Source organism: Camelina sativa, chromosome 11, assembly GCF_000633955.1.
Source record: "Camelina sativa cultivar DH55 chromosome 11, Cs, whole genome shotgun sequence".
NCBI classification, from domain to species: domain Eukaryota; kingdom Viridiplantae; phylum Streptophyta; class Magnoliopsida; order Brassicales; family Brassicaceae; genus Camelina; species Camelina sativa.
The window spans coordinates 4,152,153-4,177,580 of record NC_025695.1 but is presented as its reverse complement, the minus strand read 5'-3'; the positions used below and the strand labels follow the sequence as shown (position 1 = coordinate 4,177,580).

Genomic DNA, 25,428 nt, shown 5'->3' with positions numbered 1-25,428 from the left:
TTGACCCCAATAGTTTTCAGAGTGCGGATTAAACCAAATCCCGCTCAATTAGACCATAATCATAGAGTATGGTTTTCCTAATAATAGAGTCCTAATTACTAATTTAGAGTTCAAGCTAAATAACGTAGAATCAACACTCTCTATGCATAAATTATGCAAGTGGATGAATACACCCAACATAGAAAAGGTGATAAAAAAAATTGAAAACTCAATAGAGTAATATAGATGATGTGTGGCAAAGTTGGTTTAGGTATGTATCACACCACTCACCACAAAAAAAGGTAAATTGATAATGAATTTTGCAAGATGTGGACTTAATTAACGGTTTCATAACTTTTTAGTATTTTAGTAGCAAACATAGTATACTATTTCATCTTCTTGTCAAAATCTAACTCAATTAATTAATTAGATTTGGCGGTCAAAAAATAAATTAATTTGATTTGGATCACATTACTATATTTAACTCCCAAAAACCAAAAGAATATATATAACTGATAAGATAACCGTCGGATTTATTGGTGGGTTAAATCAACGGTCCGATGAAAAGCATCGAAACACAAAGAGATGCACACGTGGCGATCTTCCAGTGGACCTTCTGGAAAAGATATATTCGACTAATTTGTTTTTCCGTTTTTTTTGGTTGTTTGCTAATTTCGTGAAAATATATATTAATTAAATGATCTGATGATCATCTGAAGAACAGAAAATAATAATAATAATAATAATAAAAACATTCCGGGAAAATTAATAATAGAGGAAAAAGGGAAAAAAAAAACAATTTACTTCGAGAGAAGAGAGAGAGAGAAGGGTGGGCGTGAATTCCTGAGGGGGGAGAGATTCTTCGCCGGAGTAATCTCTTTTTGCGTGATCTTTACAGCCGGCTGCTTCTTTCCCCGCCTGAGATTTTGAATATTCGTCTCTTTTCTCTTTCTTCCCATCTACAAGTTTTTTTTTTTTAATTTGTTTGGGTCAAAAGCGAAGATGGTTAACGCTATGGTGGAGAGAGCGACGAGCGAGATGCTGATCGGGCCTGATTGGGCTATGAACCTTGAGATCTGTGATATGCTCAATAGCGATCCAGCGTATGTTTCCCTCTACTCCCTTCCGATTTTGATTTTGATTTTTTCCTTTATCTCCTCCCTTTTTTTTAAGTTCTCGATTAGTCGCTATTGAAAAATCGATTTGAATTTATGGGCTCAGTTAAGAGAGTTTACACATACTAAGATAGATATCAAATTTCGTATTTTTTTTCTGTTTTTCCCTTTGTCTTTGCTGGAGAAGTAGAGATACCATAGTTATTGATAGTTCCATGTTTCATTGGAGCAATTGGATTACTTTTGTTGGCCTACTGTTTGCCCAATTTTGGTTTAGGTTCTAGAGAAAGAGATAGGTTTTATTAGGGGTCAAGTGTCTTTTTGTTGATGTGCTTGTTTGTCGGGTTCAATTGATGAATCTTAAAGTCGACACGGTTTTGGGTTAGCAGCTGACTAGAGTTGCAGTAGCTCATAGAAACAACATGTAGTCATCTTTGTTAGGGCTTTGTTCTTAATGCTGGGATGTTATTTCCTTTACATGCTTTTTGATTGGAAGAATCAGATTCCAGTTTTTATACTACCTGATATTTGAAACTGGTTACTGTTCCGCAGGCAAGCAAAAGATGTTGTGAAAGGCATTAAAAAACGGATTGGGAGCAGGAATCCGAAAGCTCAACTTCTTGCCTTAACTGTGAGCTCCCAGATTACTGTCTCCTTTTTTTCTATTCCTTTGTGGTTACTTCATTGATAGCCTGAACGTTTAGTTACGCATCTAGTTTCAAATTCAAAATGCTTTTGTCAGTCTTCTCTTTATCAGTTGAGGTTGACATGAGCAGAGATTACTTTTTCATGATACTAATGTACAAGATGAGGATATTATGTCTCACAAAGTTTCCTAACAAGAATGATATGCTGATTCATTATTTTCACGTAATCTCATCTTTCTCGATTGACTTGTAATTATATTATATTTACTCATCATGCATATATTGTTCTAGCTGCTTGAGACAATAGTGAAGAACTGTGGTGACATGGTTCATATGCATGTGGCTGAGAAAGGTGTTATTCATGAAATGGTCCGGATAGTTAAGAAGAAGGTAAGGGTCCTTCCAAATTGGTCTTGTTGGGAATAATTAACTCTTATCTTTCTTTCTCCCTCTCTCTGATCCAAATTTTTCTGATGCATATAGCCGGACTTTCATGTCAAAGAGAAGATTCTGGTCCTTATCGATACATGGCAAGAGGCCTTTGGTGGCCCTAGGGCAAGATATCCACAATACTATGCAGGATACCAGGAATTGTTGGTACGTCTAAATAAACTGTCGTTTGATATAGTTTTTCTGGGTTTCGATTTTTTCCTCCAGTAGAGTATTGTTTCTGACTCTGGATGTCCAGATGTCTCATGCTGAAATTTAAATATGTGTCATACTATATTCTTCTTTGATCTTCTTGTGAGTTCTGTTAGAAATCTTCCACTACTCTTGCCTTAACCACCAGTGCTTACTCATGTCCTTTTCAGCGCGCTGGGGCTGTTTTCCCTCAGAGATCAGAGAGATCTGCCCCTGTGTTCACACCTCCACAAACACAACCGTTGACGTCTTACCCTCCAAATCTTCGTAATGCTGGACCTGGTAATGATGTGCCTGAACCTTCAGCAGAGCCAGAATTCCCGACTTTAAGGTAGATATCTTCTGTTGCAACTCCGTTGTTTTAAGTTAAATAAATTTTTAACAAAGTCATAGAATTTTAGACATGTATGTATGCCTTTGTTGACTTTGCGTCTATATGCTTGTTTTATTTAGGACGTATATGTATGCCTTTGTTGCTCAGTATTGTTTCTCAAAATTTTATTCTGTTGCATGTCAAATTCATTTTCAGTTTGTCGGAGATTCAAAATGCAAAAGGTATCATGGATGTGCTTGCAGAAATGCTGAGTGCATTAGAGCCTGGAAACAAGGAGGTACCACGATTTAGTTGCAAAGTGTTTTTAACTATCTGTTTGCAAGTGTTGACTATATCCTATATGCAAAATAAACTAAAATAAGAGGAACATTTTCTGAATTCTTCTTGGGCATTGCAATTGTGGGATTTAATTATTTTGTTTTGTACGTATCTCAGGATGATAATTCCGCTCATTTTTTGGATTTATTCAGGATCTCAAACAGGAGGTGATGGTTGATTTGGTGGAGCAGTGTCGTACGTACAAACAAAGAGTGGTACACCTAGTCAACTCAACTTCGTAAGAGCTCTTTAATTTCCTCTCTGATTCTATTTAGTTATCTCTCTTCATATCTCATATAAGTTATAATGCTTGGAGTGCGATAAGATCTCTTTTTATATTCTCATTTTGTAATATGCATACAAATAACTACTAGATTAAGCTGCGAATGATTGGTTTTTATGCATGCGTATATTACACCAGGCAATTTTATGTACGTAAACTTCTATGGTAATTCAATTACTTTCTGAAGAGGCACAGATATTGTGTTTTTAGAGGCCCACAGACTCCAGGTGTCCTAAGTAATAGAAGCAACTGTGGATTAACCATGGGTTCTAGCTGGTTAAGCTGTATGTATTAGATTGAAAGCGAGATTGGGCCATTGGTGTAGTACTCACGTTTTGTGTGGGTTATGGTTTCTTATGTAAGAGAGTGGGGAGATAACTTCATTAAGAATTATCGCAGACTCGTACTTAATCCATTTGATGAGATTTGATATTAAGCTTATTTACCATGCAATTTTCTTTTTCAGGGACGAGGGTTTGTTATGTCAAGGTCTCGCTTTGAATGATGACTTGCAGCGTGTCTTAACCAGTTATGAAGCAATCGCTTCTGGATTACCTGGCACTTCTGCTCAAATTGAGAAGCCCAAGTCCGAGACTGGAAAATCTCTAGTAGATGTTGATGGTCCACTTATTGATACTGGTGACAGCAGTAGTCAGGCAAACGGGTACGTTAGACCAAACTTGATAGTTATGCATCCAAGAATGTTGGATAAAATCAAATCACCTATTTTTGGATATGGGTTACCAATCTTAGCTGCAAGCTTGAGCCTGATATATGGCTTACACATCAAAACTATTACAATCTAGATGTGAAAACGAAAAGTTACTTATGAATTTCAGAGTAACAGTATAATCATTTTCATATAAACGGTGTTGATTTGTCTCTTATCTTACCAAGTAAGAACTGGGGTTTTGGACCAAGTGACCTGGTAAAAATTCTTATGTCTTATTACATAGCTATTGATTTGTACTATGTCCAACATTTTTACAGGGCTACATCAAGCTCTGGTAACGGGGTTTTAAATCAGTTGGCCCTCCCTGCACCACCTGTAACTAATGGTCCAGCCAATTCTAAAATAGATCTCCTCAGTGGCGATGATCTCGCCCTTGTTCCTGTTGGACCACCTCAACCAGCAAGTCCTGTTGCATCAGATCAAAATGCACTTGCCCTTATTGATATGTTCTCAGACAATACTAATAATCCAAGTCCTGCAACTGCACCAACTGGCAATCCAGCTCCCCAGAGTAGTCCTTTGAATCCTCAACCGCACCAGCAACCAAATAGCCAAGCTGGAGAAGCTGGATTACAACAATCCAATGGATTTTCTCCTCAAATGGGTTATCAACAATTTGAGCAGCCATCATACGGGCAAGGAGCCTCTTCTCCGTGGAGCAATCAGCCTGCTCAACCCCAGCAGTTTCAACAGCCACACCAGCCCTCTTACGGTAATATATCTGAGTTTAAAGTACAAATTTTAACTTTTAAGACATATGTTGAACAACGTGAAAGCGTTTCACTCTTTTGGATTGAGTGCGTCTCATACATAATAATCCTTATTTGTTATTTTTGTGGTGATTATGTAATGTGAAGAAGATGCCCAAGACAGTATGGCATTTCCACCACCGCCATGGGAAGCTCAGCACCAAGACTTTAGTCCCACTGCGGAGTCAGGGAGTCTGTTTTCTTCTCAAATGCATCCGGCACAGGCTCCCTTCACACATGCTCAACCGGTTAACAACAACAATTCATATCCTCAGATGCCCCAGACCGGCCAACCAGTTAACAACAACAGTCCATATGGTCAAATGCCTCAAGCTGGCCAACCTGTTAACAACAACAGTCCGTATGCTCAAATGCCACAAGGCGGTATGTACATGCCAAACCAACCCATTCAGGCTCAAGGACAAGGCTATCCACCACAACAGCAGCAGCAGCAGATGATGATGGCTCAATTCTATGCCCAACAGCAACATCAACAACAACAACAGCAACAAGCGTATGGAAACCAAATGGGAGGATACGGGTATGGCTATAATCAACAGCAACAAGGAAGCAGCCCATATCTGGACCAGCAAATGTATGGTTTGTCCATCAGAGACCAGACTTCGCATCAGGTACCATCATCGACATCTACCACATCTTATCTGCCTCCTATGAAACCTAAGAATAAACCAGAGGACAAGCTATTTGGGGATCTCGTTGACATCTCCAAATTCAAGCCTACAAAACCGACTTCCGGAAGAGCTGGTACCATCTGAAAAAAATACTCCGTCATTTCTAAGTACTCATCTCCTCTATCCTCTATTTTATTTACACAGCTAACTCTCTTTCTTCTCTTATTTGAGCTATCATCATCATTGATTTTACCCTTGTGGGAGACGCATAGATATATATATATATATATATATATGATATCTTCTTCCTTATAATTACCGTTGATTATGACCGTAATGGATTTGTATATTTCTTGTAGAGAAAGAAAACTGGAAAATCTTTTGTTGTCAACTCATCGATTTGGGTTTGTCTCGGGATTCTATTTTAGGACCTTTTAATGTCATTTGTGTTTTCAGACCCTTTTTTATTTGTTTTCCATTGGCAATAAAGTTTGATATCAGTTGAAGAGTCATGCAGGGTTCTTAAATTTACTAAAGGATGTTATGTTCTTTGTATCTGAATACGACTCTCATGTCTTTATCTATGGAGACATGAAAATGTCTAACTATGCTTGCACTGTATAATCTCACTTCACTCGCGATGACGTCCTAATCAGTGGATGTTGTCAATTACATAAAAAGTAGCAAGTACCGTTTTGTTTTTAAAGTTCAACAACAAACAAACATAAATCTGAGTCTAGAATTAAAAATCAAAACGCACTTTTAGCCTAGCTTGTATGAGTAGGTGTGTATCCTATGTCTCTAGGTAATAAGTCATAGCGAGATACTTAAATAAAATAATAGCTCAATTACCAAATCGTCAATATGTCCGAGTGGTTAAGGAGATTGACTCGAAATCAATTGGGCTTTGCCCGCGCAGGTTCGAATCCTGCTGTTGACGAAAATTTTATTTTATGACAATTTACGGTAATAATACATATTCTATTCTGTATACATAGTAGTTTATTATTTCTTATATATGTTGTTTGTGTGCCAGTCTATACATAATCAATTAAAAAATTTGGAATTCACTACTGTTTATAATTCTTTCCCGGAATCTATAATTAAAATTGTTGAGATTCACTACTGTTTTTTTTTTTAAATGACCACATGTTACATGTATGTACAAATATGGTTAACGATGGATCAATTAGTGTAAGAAATTAAGTATAATAAAACTAAAATTTATAACTATATCTATAAAAGTATAATAAAACTAAAATTTATAACTATATCTATAAAAGTATAATAAAACTAAAAAAATAATACTGATTGAATTAGTGGCTTCAATATCTATAAATCAAATGTCAAATTTTTCTTTACCAGATACAAACAACTAAAGCGTTTTGTGTGTATTTTGAATACCTAAACATTAGCCAAAATAATTGTATCACTAGGAGGAAATTGAAATACAAAAAAAGTTTTGTTATAAATAAATAAATATGTGGAGGTGAAAAAAAAAAACGTTACGTTTTGTGTTTGCCACGTAAGTACTTACCGCCACACGTTCTCTTCTTCTTCTTCTTCTTCTTCCTCTCTGCACCTCACTCTGCAGTATTAGTTAATGACCGAACACACAATTTCACATTCTTTTGCATATTTCTTCTTTGTCATTGTTAATCCGGTCTTCAATTAAAATGGAGATACGGAGCTTGGTTGTTTCGATGAACCCTAATTTCTCTTTCTTTGAGCTCTCTCGTCGTCCTGTATCTCCCATCACTCGCTCCCTCGTTCCGGCTAAAAAACTATTTCCCCGGTCCATTTCAGCTTCGATCTCCAGTGAAACTCCTCCATCTGACACGGTCGACAAGATCTCTGTGAAACCTGTTTACGTCCCTACGCCTCCCAATCGCGAGCTCCGGACTCCTCACAGTGGGTAAATTGAAAAAAATTGGGACTTTTTTTTCTTCCATTAAAAAAAGATTTGATTTTTATTATTGGGTTTTGGTGTTGAAAACTGAAATTATAGAGCTTTGTTAATAATACAAACAATGTTGTTGTTGTTGGAAAATTACAGATACCATTTCGATGGAACAGCTAGGAAGTTCTTCGAGGGATGGTATTTTAGGGTTTCAATCCCAGAGAAGAAGGAGAGTTTTTGCTTTATGTACTCTGTGGAGAATCCTGCATTCCGTCAGAGATTGTCACCATTGGAAGTAGCTCTACATGGACCTAGATTCACTGGTGTTGGAGCCCAGATTCTTGGCGCCTATGATAAATATCTTTGTCAATACACTCAAGACTCTCACAACTTCTGGGGAGGTATACTTCTTCTTCTTTCTTCTTGGTCCTTTCTAAGATTTCTGTTTCATGACAATGATAAATCAAACATTAGTGTTTGTTTACATGACTTTGAAAGTTCCTCACCTTTAGTGTTTGTTTACATGACTTTGAAAGTTCCTCACCTAAACATTTTTTTACTCATGAATAGATCGACATGAGCTAGTTTTGGGGAATACTTTTAGTGCTGTCCCAGGCGCAACGCCTCCAAACAAGGAGGTTCCACCAGAGGTAAGATACTAAACATATCGATTCTTCTCCCTCCTCCCTCTCAGTGATTTGGAATAAGCCTAGGCATTGTTAGTGTTCTACTTCTACTTGTAGGGAATCTCACTCTTATGATTCACTTGAATGTTAAAATATAAATAAAGCATAGCGTTAAATTGTAGGAATTCAACACAAGAGTGTCACAAGGATTCCAAGCTACCCCATTTTGGCATCAAGGTCACATTTGCGATGATGGCCGGTAATTACTCTGCTTCTTTCCACTGCAAGTTTTCACTGTGTATTATATAGTGTTATTGTAAACGTTTTGTAATTTAACTTAGTTGTTTTGGTAGGACTGACTATACGGAAACTGTGACATCTGCTCGTTGGGAGTATAGTACTCGTCCTGTGTACGGTTGGGGTGATGTTGGACCCAAACAGAAGTCTACTGCAGGCTGGCTTGCAGCTTTTCCTGTATTTGAGCCTCATTGGCAGATTTGCATAGCAGGAGGCCTTTCCACAGGTGTGAGCTTTGCTTGATTTTCTTAAGTTAGTAGAAAAAGGCCGGTTAAGTTACTAACAGAAAATAAACAGCAGAAACTGCTATTTTTGTTCTTATGTTTGATCTCTTGATTTTGCAGGGTGGATAGAATGGGGCGGTGAAAGGTTTGAGTTCCGGGATGCACCTTCTTACTCAGAGAAGAATTGGGGTGGAGGCTTCCCAAGAAAATGGTTTTGGGTAAAACATTTCATACTTCTGCTACATTGTCTTGTTGCAGACTTTAGGCATCTAGTTGGACCTGTGTATACACACCCACATGTACTACACTTGAACCCTGTTCGATAGCTTTATTTGTCAATCTCTCTTTACAGGTCCAATGTAATGTCTTTGAAGGAGCAAGTGGAGAAGTTGCTTTGACTGCAGGTGGCGGGTTGAGGCAGCTGCCTGGATTGACTGAGACATATGAAAATGCTGCACTGGTATACACTAATAAGATCGGCTTAAGCAATGAAAGTGAATGAATCAACAATGTTAGAAGGCAAATAGCTTACAGAATCTCTGGGACCTTGTAAATGTGCAGGTTTGTGTACACTATGATGGAAAATTTTACGAGTTTGTTCCGTGGAATGGTGTTGTTAGATGGGAAATGTCTCCCTGGGGTTATTGGTATATAACTGCTGAGAACGAAACCCATATGGTAAATTTGTTTTTTTTTTCTCAGAGTCATTCAGTTTCAGTTTTGACATCATCATATACCTTATGCCTAGATTCCGACACTCGATGAATGTCTTGTGGCAGGGGGAACTAGAGGCAAGAACAAATGAAGCGGGTACACCTCTGCGTGCTCCTACCACAGAAGTTGGGCTAGCTACGGCTTGCAGAGATAGTTGTTACGGTGAATTGAAGTTGCAGATATGGGAACGGCTATATGATGGAAGTAAAGGCAAGGTATGCATGCAAATGCGAAGAAATCCCTGTAGTTAAAGTATTAGCTAGACCCAAGGCAGTTAAACAAGATTATAAACGTTGGTTATGGTCAATAATGATGTAGGTGATACTTGAGACAAAGAGCTCAATGGCAGCGGTGGAGATAGGAGGAGGACCATGGTTTGGTACGTGGAAAGGAGATACGAGCAACACCCCCGAGCTACTCAAACGAGCTCTGCAGGTCCCATTGGATCTTGAAACCGCCTTTGGTTTAGTCCCTTTCTTCAAGCCACCTGGTCTGTAAACATTGATATGAGTGTTTTGTTTGTTGATAGAGAGAGCCATGTAATTAAGCCTGAGTTATATGTTATTGGCATTGCTAGCGTCACTAATCTGTATGAATTAGTTCGTTCGGACCTTGTAGTAAATTATACGGTCAATGTAAAGTCTAGTTCAATAAAGCTTTGGGTATAATAACATAACTCAGGATTGGAATAGAGCTGACCGGGAATCGAATTGATAGTTGGGTATATATATAAACTCTATAGGTTTTAGACTGGATTAAAAAAAACCTCAAAAAAAGTGGTTAAGTTTAGCTCAATTGAATTTTCTAAATTTGCTGATGAAATCTTTCCCTTAAATCCATCTCTTTTAAGCGCTTATGTCATTTCATGCATAGTCATATAACATGTGTTTTTATTCTTTTTTCTTCTTTTTTTCTTTTTAGCTTCTAAAACTTTGTATTTATAAATGTTCGTCATCCTACAACATTTATGTGCTTACTCCCGTACTTTAGCAAACAAATCTACTTCCTGATTAAAGTGAAAAGAACCAAATGGGAAATAAACAAAAAATCCAAAGAGCCATTTAAGCCAGAGAAATATATAGAAACACAATCAGCGAGCGAACAATGCATGAATTTGTAATATATATCGAGAGCATATTTATGTCCTTTCTCCATCTCTTATTTTTCATTTTCCTCAGTAGGATTTTATTCACATTTATTTTTTTTGTTTCCCCCACTCAGTGTTCCTAGGTAGAAACCACGATCATAATGGATTAGTAATCATATAGGTTCGGCTTATTGTTAGATATGCATAAATATGAGTGGGAGGCAAAAAGGAGAAAGATGAAGTTCCTTAATATCGGCTCACTTTGTCTAGCATCATCACAAATGCACTCTCTCTGGCTCCACAAACTTAGTTTTTATTCCTTTCGCTCATCAAATAAATCCTTCTTTCCGTTACGCTAGCTGAATATATCCGGTATAAACATTATCTCGTTACCAAGATATAAATTTATTTTGGTAATCTTTTTAATTAATAAGAACACAAATGGCAAACCCATCATTTTGTTTTATTTATTTTAGACCCGCGACACCCATTTTGAGGCAGTCGAAAGAAAGCAAAGTAAAGAGTTAAGTTATTATCTTTTGTCTACTTGTGACTTGTGAGCTTCGATCTCTATTTTCTTTTTATTTTCTTTCATTGACGTGTGAAATGAGAATATGAGCCTGGACTCTGGAGTTATATATGTTTTTCGGACTTGTGAGTGATCTTGATAGAATAGAGTTGATGATTTTATACGAGCAAGTTCTATATGGATCATGAATTCTCACGTATGTAAGCAAAGAAATACTTTTTTTCTTTCTTTTTAGCATTTTGGCTTAAATAAAAAGTCTATATATTATATAGGGTAAATATACAATAAACCTTTATTAAAGGACAAAACTTGACCAAACTGTATTTTATAATGTTTCTTTATGTATTAGTTATTAAAAACAAAAGTAATTTACTTTCCGTATAAATGTAAGAAAAAATAAATTAAGAAAAAGAGGGAATCACTATTCAACTTTTTTCATATATAGCCAAAGTCACATAGTGATTCTTCTCCAGTCAAATCTCTATCAACAATGACAAGTTTGCACAAAACCCTCTTCACACAAAATCCCACTACTTCTTTAGATCAATGTAAGTTCTTTTTTTTTTCACCTTAATTAATTACGTTACTCGGTCAAAATAAATAGTCGATGTGTGTGATTTTTGTTAGTGATGATGTGCCATACGGGAAGAGATAATTCATGGAAAAAACTAGAAAACATAGATGAAGAAGGTCCAGCAACGATGATGACCCGTGAAGTGAAGACGGCGTTACCACCGGAAACACCGACGGAGACGATGGAGTTTCTAGGGAGATCATGGAGCATTTCCGCCGTCGAACTCACAAAAGCTTTCTTCAACAATTCGGCCGCCGACACTAACTCTTTTCTTCTCTCTACGATTGTTAACACCAACAAAGAAGACAGAGAAGATGAAGAAGATTCTACTTCCATGGCTTCTTCTCGTGACTTTGTAAGTCACCTCTCTTCCTATTTTCTAAACCGGTCAGCTGGTCTGGTTTGGGAACATTATTTTTTATTGTTCTTAGTTACGAAAAAATCTACTGCATGCAACTTTAGTATACAATTCTTTAAAATATATTTAATAATTTATGTAGATTTTTTTTCCTAGTATTATCTAATAGCAATTCAACAAATTGCTAATTACTTTATAAATATTATAATTTTTTCTATTACATTTTCCCGTTTTTTGTTTTTTTTGTTTTATCACACGACCGCACAAGTTTATTGTTTGTTTTTGGTTAAAAAGTAACTAAACTTTGCGCATGAACACTTTTTATGTGAAGTTTGTCTATCTTTTTTTGGTTATTGACTTTGTAGTTGTTGTTGTTGTTGTGTTAGTAAAGAATTAAATCGATTTTTACCAAAAGCATAACTCTAGTTAGTTACTGTTTCGTTACTTAAATATTTAATTTACACTTCACTTTAAATGTTGACAAGAAAAAGTCAAAAAACTTACACTTGTGAATCAATTTTTCAGCTGCTGCCACAAAAAGGAAACAAGACCAGTCCTCCAATAACTCCAAGAACCGGCAAAGAAATGAAGGTATGATCTATTAAATCGGGTTTGTCCGGTTTATCTTTTTCTCAAATCAATCATATCTTTAGTCGACGTAAAGAAGGAGAAAAAGCTGGCTGGTTTTGGAACTTTTTGGTTAGATTAAAAAAAAAAAAAAATTAACCGAGAGAAAAGAGAAAAGCATTATAATTGTCATGATTAATTCATGCAATTGTTAAAATCCATTGTCTTTACCTTTAAAAAAGGTAACGTAGTGACTAGTGAGTATATATATGCAAGAGCGGAGGATCTGATTTGGTTACTTTCTTTATTTCGAAATAATTTAAATCCAACTAGTATTGCCATGAGATTATTACTGTAGACGAAATATTATGAAAATTAAACATATTAGCAAATATATAAATAGTTAAAATGGTTAGTAAACATTTTAGAATCCAATTTCTTACCTCATTGGATTTCTAAATTTCACCGAAAAAACAAACAAAAAAAAAAATCAAGTTGAAACTAGACACGTACATATTTATGAAATCAATTTCTTACCTCATATGCATGATGCAGCATCTTTATAAGAGCATGATAAGAGGGAAAACAATGGGAAGAAGATTGAAGGATCAGAAGGAGAAGAAAAAACAAGAAACCCGAACTCGCAACGCTGAGATCCACGCCGCAGTCTCTGTCGCAGGAGTAGCTGCGGTTGTAGCCACAACCGCTGCATCCAACGCTGTTGCATCCGCAGAGCATGCGGTTGAATCAACAACCGTTGCGGTTGCCGTCGCGTCTGCAGCCGCTCTCATCGCTTCGCATTGCATCGAGATGGCGGGAGAGATAGGGGCCGGTTATAACCAGATCGCAGCAGCCGTTAGCTCTGCGACCAACGCTAGGACTAACGGAGATGTTATGGCTTTAACGGCAAGTGCTGCAACAGGTACATAGTATTTAAATTAACACTTGTTTGGTTTTTGAAACTATTTTACGGTTTGGTTTTGGAATGCATATTTCAGCTGATTTTGAGGTTTGTTGAGAGATTTTAGCGTTACGAGGAGCTGCAATTCTAAGGTCAAGAATGGAAAGGAATAACGAGAACAAAGCAATGCTATATACAACAAAGGAGACTGTAGAATTGGAAGAGAGAAATGTATTTGGAGTGATGACTTTCGTTTCTAGAGGAGAAGAGCTTTTGAAACGCACCCGCAAAGGTAACTTGTAATCCAAGAAAACTACTTTGATCATGTGATGAAACTAATTAATATAGTTAAAAGTATGGATGAATACTTGGTGACAGGGGATCTTCATTGGAAGCAAGTATCTTTTAACATCAATTCAAATTGGCAAGTAAGTTCCTTTTTTTTTTTGGGACACAACTTCCATTCAGAATTTGATTAATTTGATGTTCCTCATATATATGCTCTTACTTTTGAAATAGGTGGTTCTTAAAATGAAGAGCAAACATGTGGGTGGAACTTTCACAAAGACGAAGAAATGTTAGTTAATATAAGCATTCCTACTAATTTGATCGTCTTACCTTTTTGTAAACCAATAATATTTGTTTGACGTTTTTTCTTTGCTGCAGGCGTTGTCAGTGGAGTGTGCCGAGACATACCAGAATGGGCTCATAGAGGACGAGTAGAAAAAATGGTAGAGCGGCGAGCCTACTTTGGTGTGAAGACCGTCGAAAGGGTGATTGAATTCGAATGTGGTAACAAAAGAGAGAAGCAAATGTGGATAGAAGGGATTCAACAGCTGCTTAACTCACTTGAAATCGGTTCTAGTGTTCACTGGAAACATTAGGGCTCGGATCAAAACTCTATTATTCTTTCATGCATGTTTGAACATAATGTGATGAAGATTGAACTTCTCGTTTCACGTGTGTTGAGGAAAGTATGTTTGTGTTTGGTGTGATATTCCGATAGTTATATTTTCTTATGTATCAAGTTACATGTTAAGAATGCTCAAATTAATAGCATGGGATCTTAAATAACATATAAAAAAGTATAGACCAGTAAAACTACTCAAATATTTAGTTGAAAGGTTATAAAATTTGACATGGTATCATCACATGTAATTTACCCAACTATATAATATAATGTTTATACTCTTCATCCTAAAACGGAACTTTACTCAAGAACGAACCAAAAATTAATATATTGAAAGAGTTTAGATGTGTTAGCAAATCTGACATATAAATATGTTTGAAATATAAATTAACAAAAAGGTACATATCTCATTCGAATTGATGGTTGGGTATCAAAAAAAGTGGTTCAATTGAGCATGGTTGGGTATCAAAAAAAGTGGTTCAATTGAGCTCAATTGAATTTTCTAAATTTCCTGATGATATATTTTCCTTCGTACATCTGCCATCTCTTTTAAGAGCTTAGGTCATTTCATGCATAGTCATATAACTTTGAATTTATAAATGCTCTTCATCCTACAACATTTATGTGCTTACTCCCATAATTTAGCAAACAAATCTACTTTCTGATTTAAGTGAAAAGAACCAAATGGGAAATAAGCAAAAAAAAATCCAAAGAGCCGGTTTAGGCCAGAGAATATATAGAAACACAATCAGCGAGCGAACAATGCATGAATTTGTAATATCAACTTACCAAGAGCATATTTGTGTCCTTTCTCCATCTCTTACTTTTCATTTTTCTCAATTGGATTTTATTCACATTTTTTTTTTGTTTCCCCACTCAATGTTCCTAGGTAGAAACCACGATCATAATGGATTAGTAATCATATAGGTTCGGCTTATTGTTAGATATGCATAAATATGAGTGGGAGGCAAAAAGGATAAAGATGAAGTTCCTTAATATCGGCTCACTTTGTCTCGCATCATCACAAAAATCTCTAAAAATTAAATGACTAAGTCAAATGACATAATATAAAATCTGATTAGTACGTATTTACGTCATATTTGTAATCTTAACATTTTTTATTTTTAAAACTCTAAAATACGTAAAAAAAAAATTATGATGATAACTATGATTTATGTTTGTCAAAAAAAAAAAAACTATGATTTATTTATTACATTATGTTGCAATGATAAATGCATCCGGCTGTATAAATGACAGATCCAAATGAATATCTTTAAGATCATGTATAAATGATTCTCCATCTCTATGATACGATTAATATGGACCATCCAGTCTCACCACATGTTAGGTTTATAGCAATGTGAGTCAAATTTAATCAATAATGGAGTTATAAATTTCACTCATATTGGTCTAAACCTACCATGTGGTGAGGCTGGTGTCGTCCGTATTAGTCGGGTCAGATTGTGATTCTTATTTATCTTTATATATGTCAAATTTGATTCTTTAACATTAGACAACATTAAAGACCAAATCTGGTGCAAAAATATCATTTAGAAAATTGAATCTAAATATATATTCTTTTCGAAAGTAATGAAAGCCATTTTCCAAAATGAAAATTTAATGATAATAACAGCAAAAAGTAGAGATTAAGATGCAAAGCTTGGTTGATAATCAACATTATCATAAATAGCTATCAACATTATGTTAACTACAATGGCACATCTAGATTATACAAAAATAGGAACCGTATCGAATCATATAAGGTTTTTGGTGTAATCGAGACTTGGTCGATGAGTGAGGTGTATGGTAGTATGGTCTCCTTGAGATCAATGGGTAAACAAAGTTGATAAACATTGTTGTTTCTATATTAAACCAAAAATAAAATTTTCATCAAGACGCCATTTCCTTCCCTACTTGACCAAAGAAAAAACAGTTACAAACGATTGTTTTAAAACTCAAAAAGTGTAGGCTATGAAATCTTATTTTGAATATTTAATCACATGAATAGACCATGTCTTTCTTGATCAAACCTTATTTTTGAATAATTAATAGTCAATTGAAACCTATAGCATAAAAAGGAATCTTTAGGCTTGATGTCATTTGTAATGAAGAAAATTAAGGTGAACAGTGAATAGGTGAAAAAAGAGGAACTCGACAAACATAGGAAAGGAGTAGCCCAAAATTTTCATCAAGACAACCATTTTCTTCTCTGCTTTTAAGACTCAATTTAAGTGTAGACTATGAAATCTTTAACCAATTTTTTTTTTTTTTTTCATAAAATTTCCTTTAACCAATTTATTTAAATAACTCGTAAAACACATATAATTAAAAAGAGAAAAATGTAAAATAAAAGAAATAGATTAAAATATAGGCTTTGACGTGATGGACGGGGAAACGTTAATTGGGCCGGGCCCTGTATAAGGAGATGGGCTTGAATGACAAGAACAACAAAACAAAACTCAAGAAACCCTAAATTTGTTCGTGTCGGAAGAAAGAAGAAAGAAGAAAGAAGAAGAAGAACAACAAAACTCAGAGAAGAAGAAACCTAAATTTACAGAGAGATAGATGATGATGAAGATGCGGGGTGGATCCACCATGTTTGCCAAGGTAGGTATACCGAACGGATTGATTGACCTATTGTTGTTTTCCAAATGGTTATATCTGAGTTTTTTTTTTCTTCTCTTTCGGACAGTATTGTCGGAAAGGGCAACAGTACTCCTCCTCCTCGTCTAACAACAACAACAACAATACAGTTCGTGAACTCAAAACCTCGAGGGAGCTTAGTGAGGCATTCGTTGGAATGGTGGCAAGACGAATTCCAGACGCCATCGAGTCTATTGTTTTCAAAACAGGAATTTTCTACTTTGGATACACAGCAGGTATGTATGTGTGTTGTGCGGAGGATGATATCTATTTTATTGATTCATTTTTGAGATTCAACAAGAAGAACCCACTAATTAATTATATACTTTCTTCTTCTTTCTTTCTTCCCAGCTACATATAACTCCCCATACAATCCAGAAAAGTATGTTTCCGAGAGAGAGGTAAATTAAATATAGAAACAAGATTTGAGGTTTGCTTTGGGTTTTATATGAGCTTAATGCATCTTCCAACTCATGGTTTCAGGAATTGTCTGCCAAGCGGCAGGAGCTGGAGAAGAAGAAGGAAGCGTTGATTGCTAAGAAGATGCAAATCTCCAACCCAGTTTAGCAGTATTTGTAATTTATCTCTATGGCTTGTTGTGTCTCTTGTAAACTTCTTAACTAGCTAGCTTGATGGTGGATGGATCCTATTTGCAAACTTGATGAAGCATCGCCCAATCGCACCCTGAAAGGACAAGTTTTGCAATCGACAAAGGAAAAAAAAAAATCAAAATCAAAATCAAAATCAAGTAATAAAAGAGAAAGATAATTTGTTTAGTGTCTATTCATTACCTCCTTGCCTCCCATCTCTTCTTCTTCTTCTTCTTCTTCTTCTTCTTCTCATGCTCGTTCTAAGGGTTATTACTCCTTGATGATTTGATTCTATCGAAAAATCTGAGTCTTCCCTTTTTGGTATCGTCGAACGAATTAGACAAAAGTTTTATTACAAAAACCCTCAACTATTCCTTTTTTTTTTTTTACGATTTAGACCCCCCCAACTAAATTCCGTTTACAAATTTAACCCTCCGTTTTGCAGAAACGTTAACAAACAACACTCCTAAAACGATTTAACGTTCAATGAAACGCTGCGTTTTGTATTTGTTTAAAAACCATATGGTTATAATCTCTTATTTTTCTATCTATTAATTACGCGATACTACTCAAATTTGGAGTTAAAACTTCAATTATGTTTCAAACATGCGGGTTAATCTAGCCGTTGTTAAAAAAAAAAATAGAGTAAATATGATATATTATTAACATAGAAATATTGAAATAAAATGTGTTATGCTATTTACTTATATATATGTAGGTACAAAAAAGTATAATAATGGTAGTATTATACTATTCAACTAGATTAAGTATTATTATTTATCTATACATATGTCAATTTTGATTCTTTAACTGAATCTAGATATATCTTTTTTTTTGAAAGTAATGAAAGTTATTTTCCATAATAAAAATTTAATGATAATAACAACAAAAAGTAGAGATTAAATGCAAGGCTTGGTTGATAATCAACATTATCATAAATAACCAATATTATGTTATCAACATTTTTATCTATAATGGTACATCTAGATTATACAAAAAATGATATGTTAATTAGAGGAGTCTTTAATTAGTTCAATGCCCACACAAACATTAGGTAAAGTGTGTATTTATGTATTTACGTAAGATGAGAATGAACTTTAAATTTTCTATTTTATTTTGATTTTCTACCCCTAATCTTTTTTTTATTATGTTTATGAGTAAAGTCTTTTCTTACAAAGAAAATCCCTTATTGGTTGATATTTGAAAGCAAGTGTCCTCTTCTAATTTTTTTTTGTTGTTTCGGTAAGAATTACTATCTTCTAACGCATTATTATGTCATATACACATTATCAAAATTCAAAACTTTTTTTTTTAAAAAAGGTCATGAATGTAGTCTAGGCAAGAAGAAGCAATACAATTTTCAAACATACCATTGCCTTTTTATCTTGTTCTAACTCTAGTCACAAGTATGTCAACAACCATGAGGTCCATGACAAATCCAAAAAGAATAAATATTGGTATTTTGTGAAGCTTTTCCTGTTAATTAATCTGTTAACATTCACTTAGGAAGACTTGAACCTACCAAATGACTAATGAGAGTCACAAGATATTTGCCTCTCCCCACCCCCACACTTATCTTATTTTCTTTTTTATCATTATGTTTCGACCTGGAAGTTAATCTAGTGGTTGTTAAAGAAAAAGGAAAAAAAAAAAAAAGAGTAAATACGATATATTATTAACATAGAAATATTGAAATAAAATGTGTTATGCTATTTACTTATATGTAGGTACAAAAAAAGTATAATAATGGTAGTATTATACTATTCAATAATGACACAATCTTTTTATTAATTGATGAGGCTTACGTTAATTGTTTCCGTCTTTCTCACTTTATGGATTTACAGCTGTGCTTTTCTGACTTTTGCCATTTTTTTAAAAGGGGAAAATATAAAAAGAAATAGTAATAAAAAAAATTCCCTCTCTCTCTCTCTCTTTCTCTCTCTCAGAGTTTCTTTCTTCCGGCAAGATTTGGGGGAAACAAACGATTGAGCCAGCTCCAGTTAGTTTAATCCTCCTCTTATCCCGTTCATGTTACAATTATCGGTAACATATATATATATATCTATATATATATTTCCACTCTAGTCCAATAATTTGATTTCAGTTGTAAGATATAAATTGCTTGTCAAGACTAATAATCTTCTATAGTTCAGCAGCCTTGTTGTTTGTTGTATCCTTACAAGTTTATCTATGTGTTACTCTCTTTTCATGTTTCGGAATTGAATTTTTCTTTTACTAGTAACAGCAGGAATTGAGTTTTATTCTTTCTTCTTTTTTTCTTCTAATTTGATTTGCTTCGATTCAGCTCTGTTAGCTTCTTCCAATTTCTCCGACCAAACGAGTGAATAGATTCGTTCTAGCATAACACAATTTTTTCCTTGTTCAAAATATTCACCTTAGTAATGAATATACTAAGTAAATACTATTACTTTTGTATTGATGATGTAAGATCCAATTACAGTAATTTATATGTTCAGTTGTAACATCCAATTCGTGTGTGTTCTATGTATCCTTGCAGATTGTGATTTCTGTCTTCTTCATGGAGTGTACATGTTGAATTTTTGTGCCTACACAAGAATCTCTGGCTGGCTGGAAGAAGGCAATGAAATTGTTAAGATTTGGTGGTCTAGTTTTCGTTTTTATCACAATCTTCCAATTTGTCAACATTCGTTTTTACAATGGTGCTATCTTCTCTCTACCTTCTTCTCAAGATAAGTTTCTCGTTTCATCATCAATTAATAGAAGCACAGAAGAACACCTCATCAGACCATCCAGTGCTTCTGACTTAACGTATTCTACTAGTTCTTCAAGATCCGCTCAAGGGGAAACAACCAGTTCAGAAGAAGACCATGTACTTCTTGGCTCTGATAAGAATGACACTAATCAATCCCATGAGAGTTTGGAAGAGGATGATGCTCAAGATAAAGAAACTCTTGATGATTTGCTTCCAGGAACTAGGAGCAGCAGCTCAAACGAGAAGATAGTTGAAGATGCTGACGTTGCGTATGAGAATACTAGGAAAGTTGAGATTTTGGAGAGCAAGTCCGATCCTTTAGTTGATAATCTTTCCTCAGATGTTAAATGTTTTATGAAAGTATCAAATTCTGGAGTGGTTTCTATCACTGAGATGATGGATTTGTTGCATCAAAGCCACACTTCTCATGTCTCCCTGGTATGTCTTTTCTTCAGTCTCTGATCATGTGTTCCTTGTTTCTACCACTACTACACCTTTCTAGAGTTTATCATTGATGTTTTTATTGTATTTTTCAGAGAGTAAAACCGTCTTCCACGGTTGATCAAGAACTGTTGTATGCAAGAACTCAAATTGAGAACCCACCGCTGATAGAAAACGACCCTTTACTGCATGCTCCTCTGTATTGGAATCTTTCCATGTTCAAAAGGTGAGTTAGTATAGTACTTTACTCTTTCTCCTGTATCTTACTAGGTATATTTTTGATTTCTGCTATGCCAGTTGAGAATGTTATCACTAATTAAGGAATCCTTCTAGTTAACATAGACTATATATTACCACAACCCTGCACTCTTTCTTATTTCAAATTTACTTGTTTAGAGAAACTACAGTATTCCTAAAGTGTTTCAGTTGTCTTTCTTTGGATCTTTGGTCTCCTGTTTAGTATTCTCAGTTGTGAAGATTTTTGTATACGTGATGTTGTTTGGTCAAATGGCTATGAGTTGTGTGTCTAGCTGGATTTATACGTCTCTTCTTTTTTGTTTTCTCACAATGCAGGAGCTATGAGCTAATGGAGAAAAACCTAAAAGTATATGTCTACAGGGAAGGCAAAAGACCTGTACTGCATAAGCCGGTGCTGAAAGGAATATATGCTTCTGAAGGATGGTTTATGAAACAGCTCAAGTCCAGCAAAACATATGTCACAAAGAACCCCCGGAAAGCTCACCTATTTTATCTTCCTTTCAGCTCCAAAATGTTGGAAGAAACTCTCTATGTCCCTGGTTCTCACAGTGATAAGAATCTCATTGAGTTTTTGAAGAACTACTTGGATATGATTTCCTCCAAATATAATTTCTGGAACAAAACTGGAGGGTCTGATCATTTTCTTGTCGCTTGTCATGACTGGGTATTCTTTCTCATTCTCTACTTTATGTACTATCTCACTGTTTTGTGATCTCGGTGAACACCATTTAATCCACTTCTTCTTCGTTTGTAAATCCATGCTTTCAGGCTCCTTCTGAGACGAGGCAGTACATGGCCAAGTGCATCAGAGCACTATGCAATTCTGATGTTTCAGAAGGTTTTGTGTTTGGTAAAGATGTAGCTCTTCCTGAGACAACTATTCTTGTTCCTAGGAGACCGCTTAGAGCTCTCGGAGGCAAACCTGTTTCACAGAGGCAAATACTTGCCTTCTTTGCAGGCGGAATGCACGGTTACCTTAGACCTCTCCTATTACAAAGCTGGGGAGGTAACAGAGATCCAGACATGAAAATATTCAGTGAGATACCTAAATCTAAAGGAAAAAAGAGTTACATGGAGTGCATGAAGAGCACAAAGTATTGCATCTGTCCAAAAGGGCATGAAGTCAATAGTCCTCGGGTCGTGGAGGCATTGTTCTATGAGTGTGTCCCGGTTATCATATCCGATAACTTCGTGCCTCCCTTCTTCGAAGTCCTAAATTGGGAGTCTTTTGCGGTATTTGTGTTGGAGAAAGATATTCCTGATTTGAAGAACATATTACTGTCCATAACTGAGGAAAGGTATAGAGAGATGCATAAAAGGGTCAAGATGGTGCAGAAGCATTTCCTTTGGCATTCTAAACCTGAGAGATTTGACATATTTCATATGATACTTCACTCCATTTGGTACAACAGAGTTTTTCAAAGCTGAAAACCACAGAGTAGGTTTGGGAGTACTGCAGATTCAAAGTAATTAACAGAGATTCATTCGTTAATATATAGCAGAAGGGGGAGGTATGCAAAACGCCCAATTTCTCTAATTATATTATGTCACTATAAAAGTATAAACCACTCGAGCAATCTTACACAAACGGGTTTCCTAAACGCAGTATTAAGACATCTTTTTTACATCAAGACACGCTTCTTACTTCTTTCACGCAGTTCAAAGAGCACACTAGAAGAACTCGTACATGCTCTTACATTTATATACATATACAACTTTGAGAGCCTTGATCTTCTTGAGAATATCTCCAACAATGTCTAGAGTTAAAAATCAAGACTAAACTTCAACATTTTTAACTTCAACCACGTTTTTTCGGTGTTCCCACAACAACAAACACGTCTGAATCAAATTTGTCACGCTCCACTTCAGGGAAAGAACCTTTTCATAAGATCTTCAACATGAATGGCAAACCAACATATAATCATCAACTTCATGTTGCCGGTTGAAAAGGATCAATCATTAGGTCCCAAAACAGCGATATGAGCAATGAAGGATCTTCCATTTTGATTCATCTTTCCTAAAAGAACGTTTACATAATTGACTTGTGGATAGTCGACGACAAACATTTGTAGGACAAAACATAAAATGATGGAGATACTTTTCAATATATGTATGACTTATGTAGTTAATTTGATTGGTCATGCATGTTTTACATGGAATATTTCTTTTTCGTCTTGATCTAAAAGGGAATTTCATTTTTTGTATATCGTGTCCTACGTTAAAGCCAGCAGCCTATTTTGGACCAGATAGGTATTGCTTGTAACCATCATCTTGCACAAATTATTTCTAAAGAGGACCACATATATAACGTGAGTTATATGTGTGTACATGAATATGGTTTTTTTTTTCCTAATTAAAACATCCAATTGTAAGATCACCACCAAGACAGGTAGGATGTAGAGATGAGAGATTGAGAACAAACAAAAAATGAAAACATTTGTTCATCAAATCCTCTAGTAATGGTAAAAACAAGTCCCTGCAGGCGGCCCTTAAAATGTGTTCCTAAATTTGGTAAATAATTTCGGGCCTAAATCTCTCTCCGAGCGCAAAGGTAAAGGAGAAGTCTTCAAAATAAGCTCGTCCTAATAATGACTTTCTTTAGTTAGCACTCTGTATATGCAGGCTCATGCTGGTGAAAGCCCATGCTTAAGGTCTTATTCAAATTCTGGGGCCACAAATGTGTAATTTAATCTAGTTTAAACATATAATATAGTTACTTTTAAATTCAGTTGTCTACTTTTGAATAATTATTGAATATCGGTATCAACTTTACGAACATATTTGTTTGATAAAGTACTCATTCTATTTTCGTCCAAAGAGAAAAAAAAAAAGGTTCTCAGTTCTCACCCTATTTTAATGTATAAATAATGTTTATCTAATAATATTTTTCTGTTTTGAAATACAAATGTCTTGCTACCGTATTTACATTGTCTAATACAGTTTTCATATCCACATATATACTGTGGTTTATTACATTCAAAAATAGTAGCTACCCTAATTTGTCTATTAGACATATTTATATCCCTAATAATAGATTTTATCTAATACGATATTAATTAACCTTGGTTGCTAGATGGCTTGTCTATAAATCTAAATGGTAACTAATCTGACAAACAAACTCATATACAATTTTTACAATTTTACTTTAGATAATGATGAGTTTTACCCCAACAAAAACAAGCCTTTCTATAGTGTGAGACATAGCTTTTCATGCTTCTGGAGATTTTTTGTTTTTTTTGGGTCTCCTTCGTTTGACGAGACATATTCGTTTTCCTCTCCTTCGTTAATCTTTTGTTATCCATCATCTCACATTTTTTAAGTTTCTATTTTTACTGATATTTTGTTATTTTCTTCTTTTTTGTCGACTAGTCATACTCATATACTAGTACTTTTTACTATGAGTGACAATTAATATAATACCTTATAATATGGTGGCAGGGAGTGTAATAATTGAATCACGTGAGGCCTTGATTGGTCACGGTTTGGACGCGTGTTACGCGGTGCGTGAACCGTAGTCAAGGAAAGAGAGGGTCCAAAGCTGTCGAGAAACACCAACAGTGTGTAGACTTAGCTAGACAGCTGGACTTATCTTTTCCGTACGACTTTTTTTTTTTGTTCTTCTTCCACATTTTGTCGACTTCTTCAGTCTCTCTCTCTCTCCTTTGTACTATTTTTTTCAATTCGGAATTAAATCGTGGCATTCATTAAATAAATTCCATTCAATATTTTGGGCTGTTGATATCTGAACAACATTTTTTGTGGGTGGAGAAGAAAAAAAACTAAACAACATTTTTTTAAAAAAAAGGTGACGCCGACAAATAGTAAAATTATGAAGACAAAAATTGTGCGGGTTGTGTTGTGGAGGACGTCTTTGGAGGACGACGATGAACGAATTGTGCATAGGGGACAAAGATGTACAATTGGTTGTTCCGTCCTTGGTTACGACGATTTCAGTTTGATATACAATAGTTTTATTTTTGTCTTAGGATATATTCAAAGTTTCTTGCTTTTTGTTTTCTTTAAAAACATACTTTTGTTACTCTTGCTTAAAAAAAAAGGTTGTCAAATATTAAGTTATTAACCATAGTCATGTTATCCAGAATTTTTAACCTTATCATTGTTGTAATAAATAAAAGTGTTCTTTGATTTTATAGTATTCTTTAGCTACAAACGATTTTTTACAAAGATTCTGAAACCTAAGTTATCTGGTAGCAAAAAGAAACAAAAACTCAGTAATAAATAACAAAAGGATCAAACAAAAATACAAATAAATGCCTTGGCTGTAAGTTCGTAACATATACTAGTATATCACACGCACGCACACACACACAAGATTGACTGGATCCGTATTAATTGGCTAAAAGAAGCTTTAAGAACTAAGTGAAATCCTCAGAGCCATATGATATGCACGACGTGCATGATGTATAAGCTATCGTGCATATTAATTGATTCATAGTACATAAAACTTTGTTCAGAGCTTTTAATTGATTTGATAAGCTACAGTGCATATTCATGGATAAATACGGCTTCAGCCTTTATCCGATCTTATTAGTTTCTTACATTCTGAAAGAAACAAACAGTCCTGCAAATACAGATAGATGGAGTGGATTCAAATATTTTGTTGGCGATAAAAGCAAAAAAAA

The 25,428-nt window shown here is 35.1% G+C and overlaps 5 protein-coding genes, 1 long non-coding RNA gene and 1 other non-coding gene across 10 annotated transcripts; 6 read left to right on the top strand and 1 right to left on the bottom strand.

Annotated features, from left to right (window-relative positions):
• LOC104721550 (TOM1-like protein 2) lies at window positions 758–5,944 on the top strand. 2 transcript variants are annotated; one of them, XM_010439557.2, is made up of 10 exons: window positions 758–1,082; window positions 1,647–1,725; window positions 2,033–2,131; window positions 2,225–2,338; window positions 2,554–2,714; window positions 2,913–2,994; window positions 3,188–3,273; window positions 3,785–3,982; window positions 4,309–4,763; window positions 4,912–5,944. In XM_010439557.2, exons 1-10 carry the CDS (start codon window positions 982–984, stop codon window positions 5,574–5,576), a joined length of 2,040 nt encoding a protein of 679 aa, XP_010437859.1. In that variant the 5' UTR covers window positions 758–981; the 3' UTR covers window positions 5,577–5,944. The 2 variants fall into 2 exon arrangements, with proteins under 2 accessions (XP_010437859.1, XP_010437858.1); XM_010439556.2 differs by having other exon boundaries at window positions 4,909–5,944.
• TRNAS-CGA lies at window positions 6,291–6,372 on the top strand. Its single transcript has one exon. It is a non-coding gene; the product is annotated as a tRNA-Ser (tRNA).
• On the top strand, window positions 6,987–9,869 carry LOC104721549 (tocopherol cyclase, chloroplastic). Of its 2 annotated transcripts, none has more exons than XM_019232336.1 (10): window positions 6,987–7,347; window positions 7,489–7,733; window positions 7,903–7,982; window positions 8,141–8,217; window positions 8,300–8,481; window positions 8,600–8,697; window positions 8,832–8,939; window positions 9,041–9,157; window positions 9,259–9,408; window positions 9,512–9,869. In XM_019232336.1, exons 1-10 carry the CDS (start codon window positions 7,109–7,111, stop codon window positions 9,689–9,691), a joined length of 1,476 nt encoding a protein of 491 aa, XP_019087881.1. In that variant the 5' UTR covers window positions 6,987–7,108; the 3' UTR covers window positions 9,692–9,869. The 2 variants fall into 2 exon arrangements, with proteins under 2 accessions (XP_019087881.1, XP_010437856.1); XM_010439554.2 differs by having other exon boundaries at window positions 6,989–7,347; window positions 8,312–8,481.
• Window positions 11,262–14,259, top strand: LOC104721548 (VAN3-binding protein-like). Its single transcript, XM_010439553.2, has 8 exons — window positions 11,262–11,357; window positions 11,437–11,738; window positions 12,267–12,332; window positions 12,864–13,230; window positions 13,337–13,501; window positions 13,588–13,637; window positions 13,729–13,786; window positions 13,876–14,259. The coding sequence occupies exons 1-8, from the start codon at window positions 11,300–11,302 to the stop codon at window positions 14,091–14,093; spliced, it is 1,284 nt and encodes a 427-aa protein (XP_010437855.1). The 5' UTR covers window positions 11,262–11,299; the 3' UTR covers window positions 14,094–14,259.
• On the top strand, window positions 16,623–17,402 carry LOC104721546. The gene is made up of 4 exons (XM_010439552.1): window positions 16,623–16,726; window positions 16,812–16,998; window positions 17,114–17,163; window positions 17,246–17,402. Exons 1-4 carry the CDS (start codon window positions 16,685–16,687, stop codon window positions 17,327–17,329), a joined length of 363 nt encoding a protein of 120 aa, XP_010437854.1. The 5' UTR covers window positions 16,623–16,684; the 3' UTR covers window positions 17,330–17,402.
• LOC104721547 lies at window positions 17,074–17,718 on the bottom strand. The gene is made up of 2 exons (XR_757039.2): window positions 17,554–17,718; window positions 17,074–17,446 (listed from the first exon to the last, which is right to left on the bottom strand). It is a non-coding gene; the product is annotated as an uncharacterized LOC104721547 (long non-coding RNA).
• Window positions 19,254–22,401, top strand: LOC104721544 (probable glycosyltransferase At5g03795). 2 transcript variants are annotated; one of them, XM_010439551.1, is made up of 5 exons: window positions 19,254–19,395; window positions 19,871–20,524; window positions 20,623–20,753; window positions 21,101–21,449; window positions 21,554–22,401. In XM_010439551.1, the coding sequence occupies exons 2-5, from the start codon at window positions 19,955–19,957 to the stop codon at window positions 22,211–22,213; spliced, it is 1,710 nt and encodes a 569-aa protein (XP_010437853.1). In that variant the 5' UTR covers window positions 19,254–19,395; window positions 19,871–19,954; the 3' UTR covers window positions 22,214–22,401. The 2 variants fall into 2 exon arrangements, with proteins under 2 accessions (XP_010437853.1, XP_019087880.1); XM_019232335.1 differs by having other exon boundaries at window positions 19,256–19,351.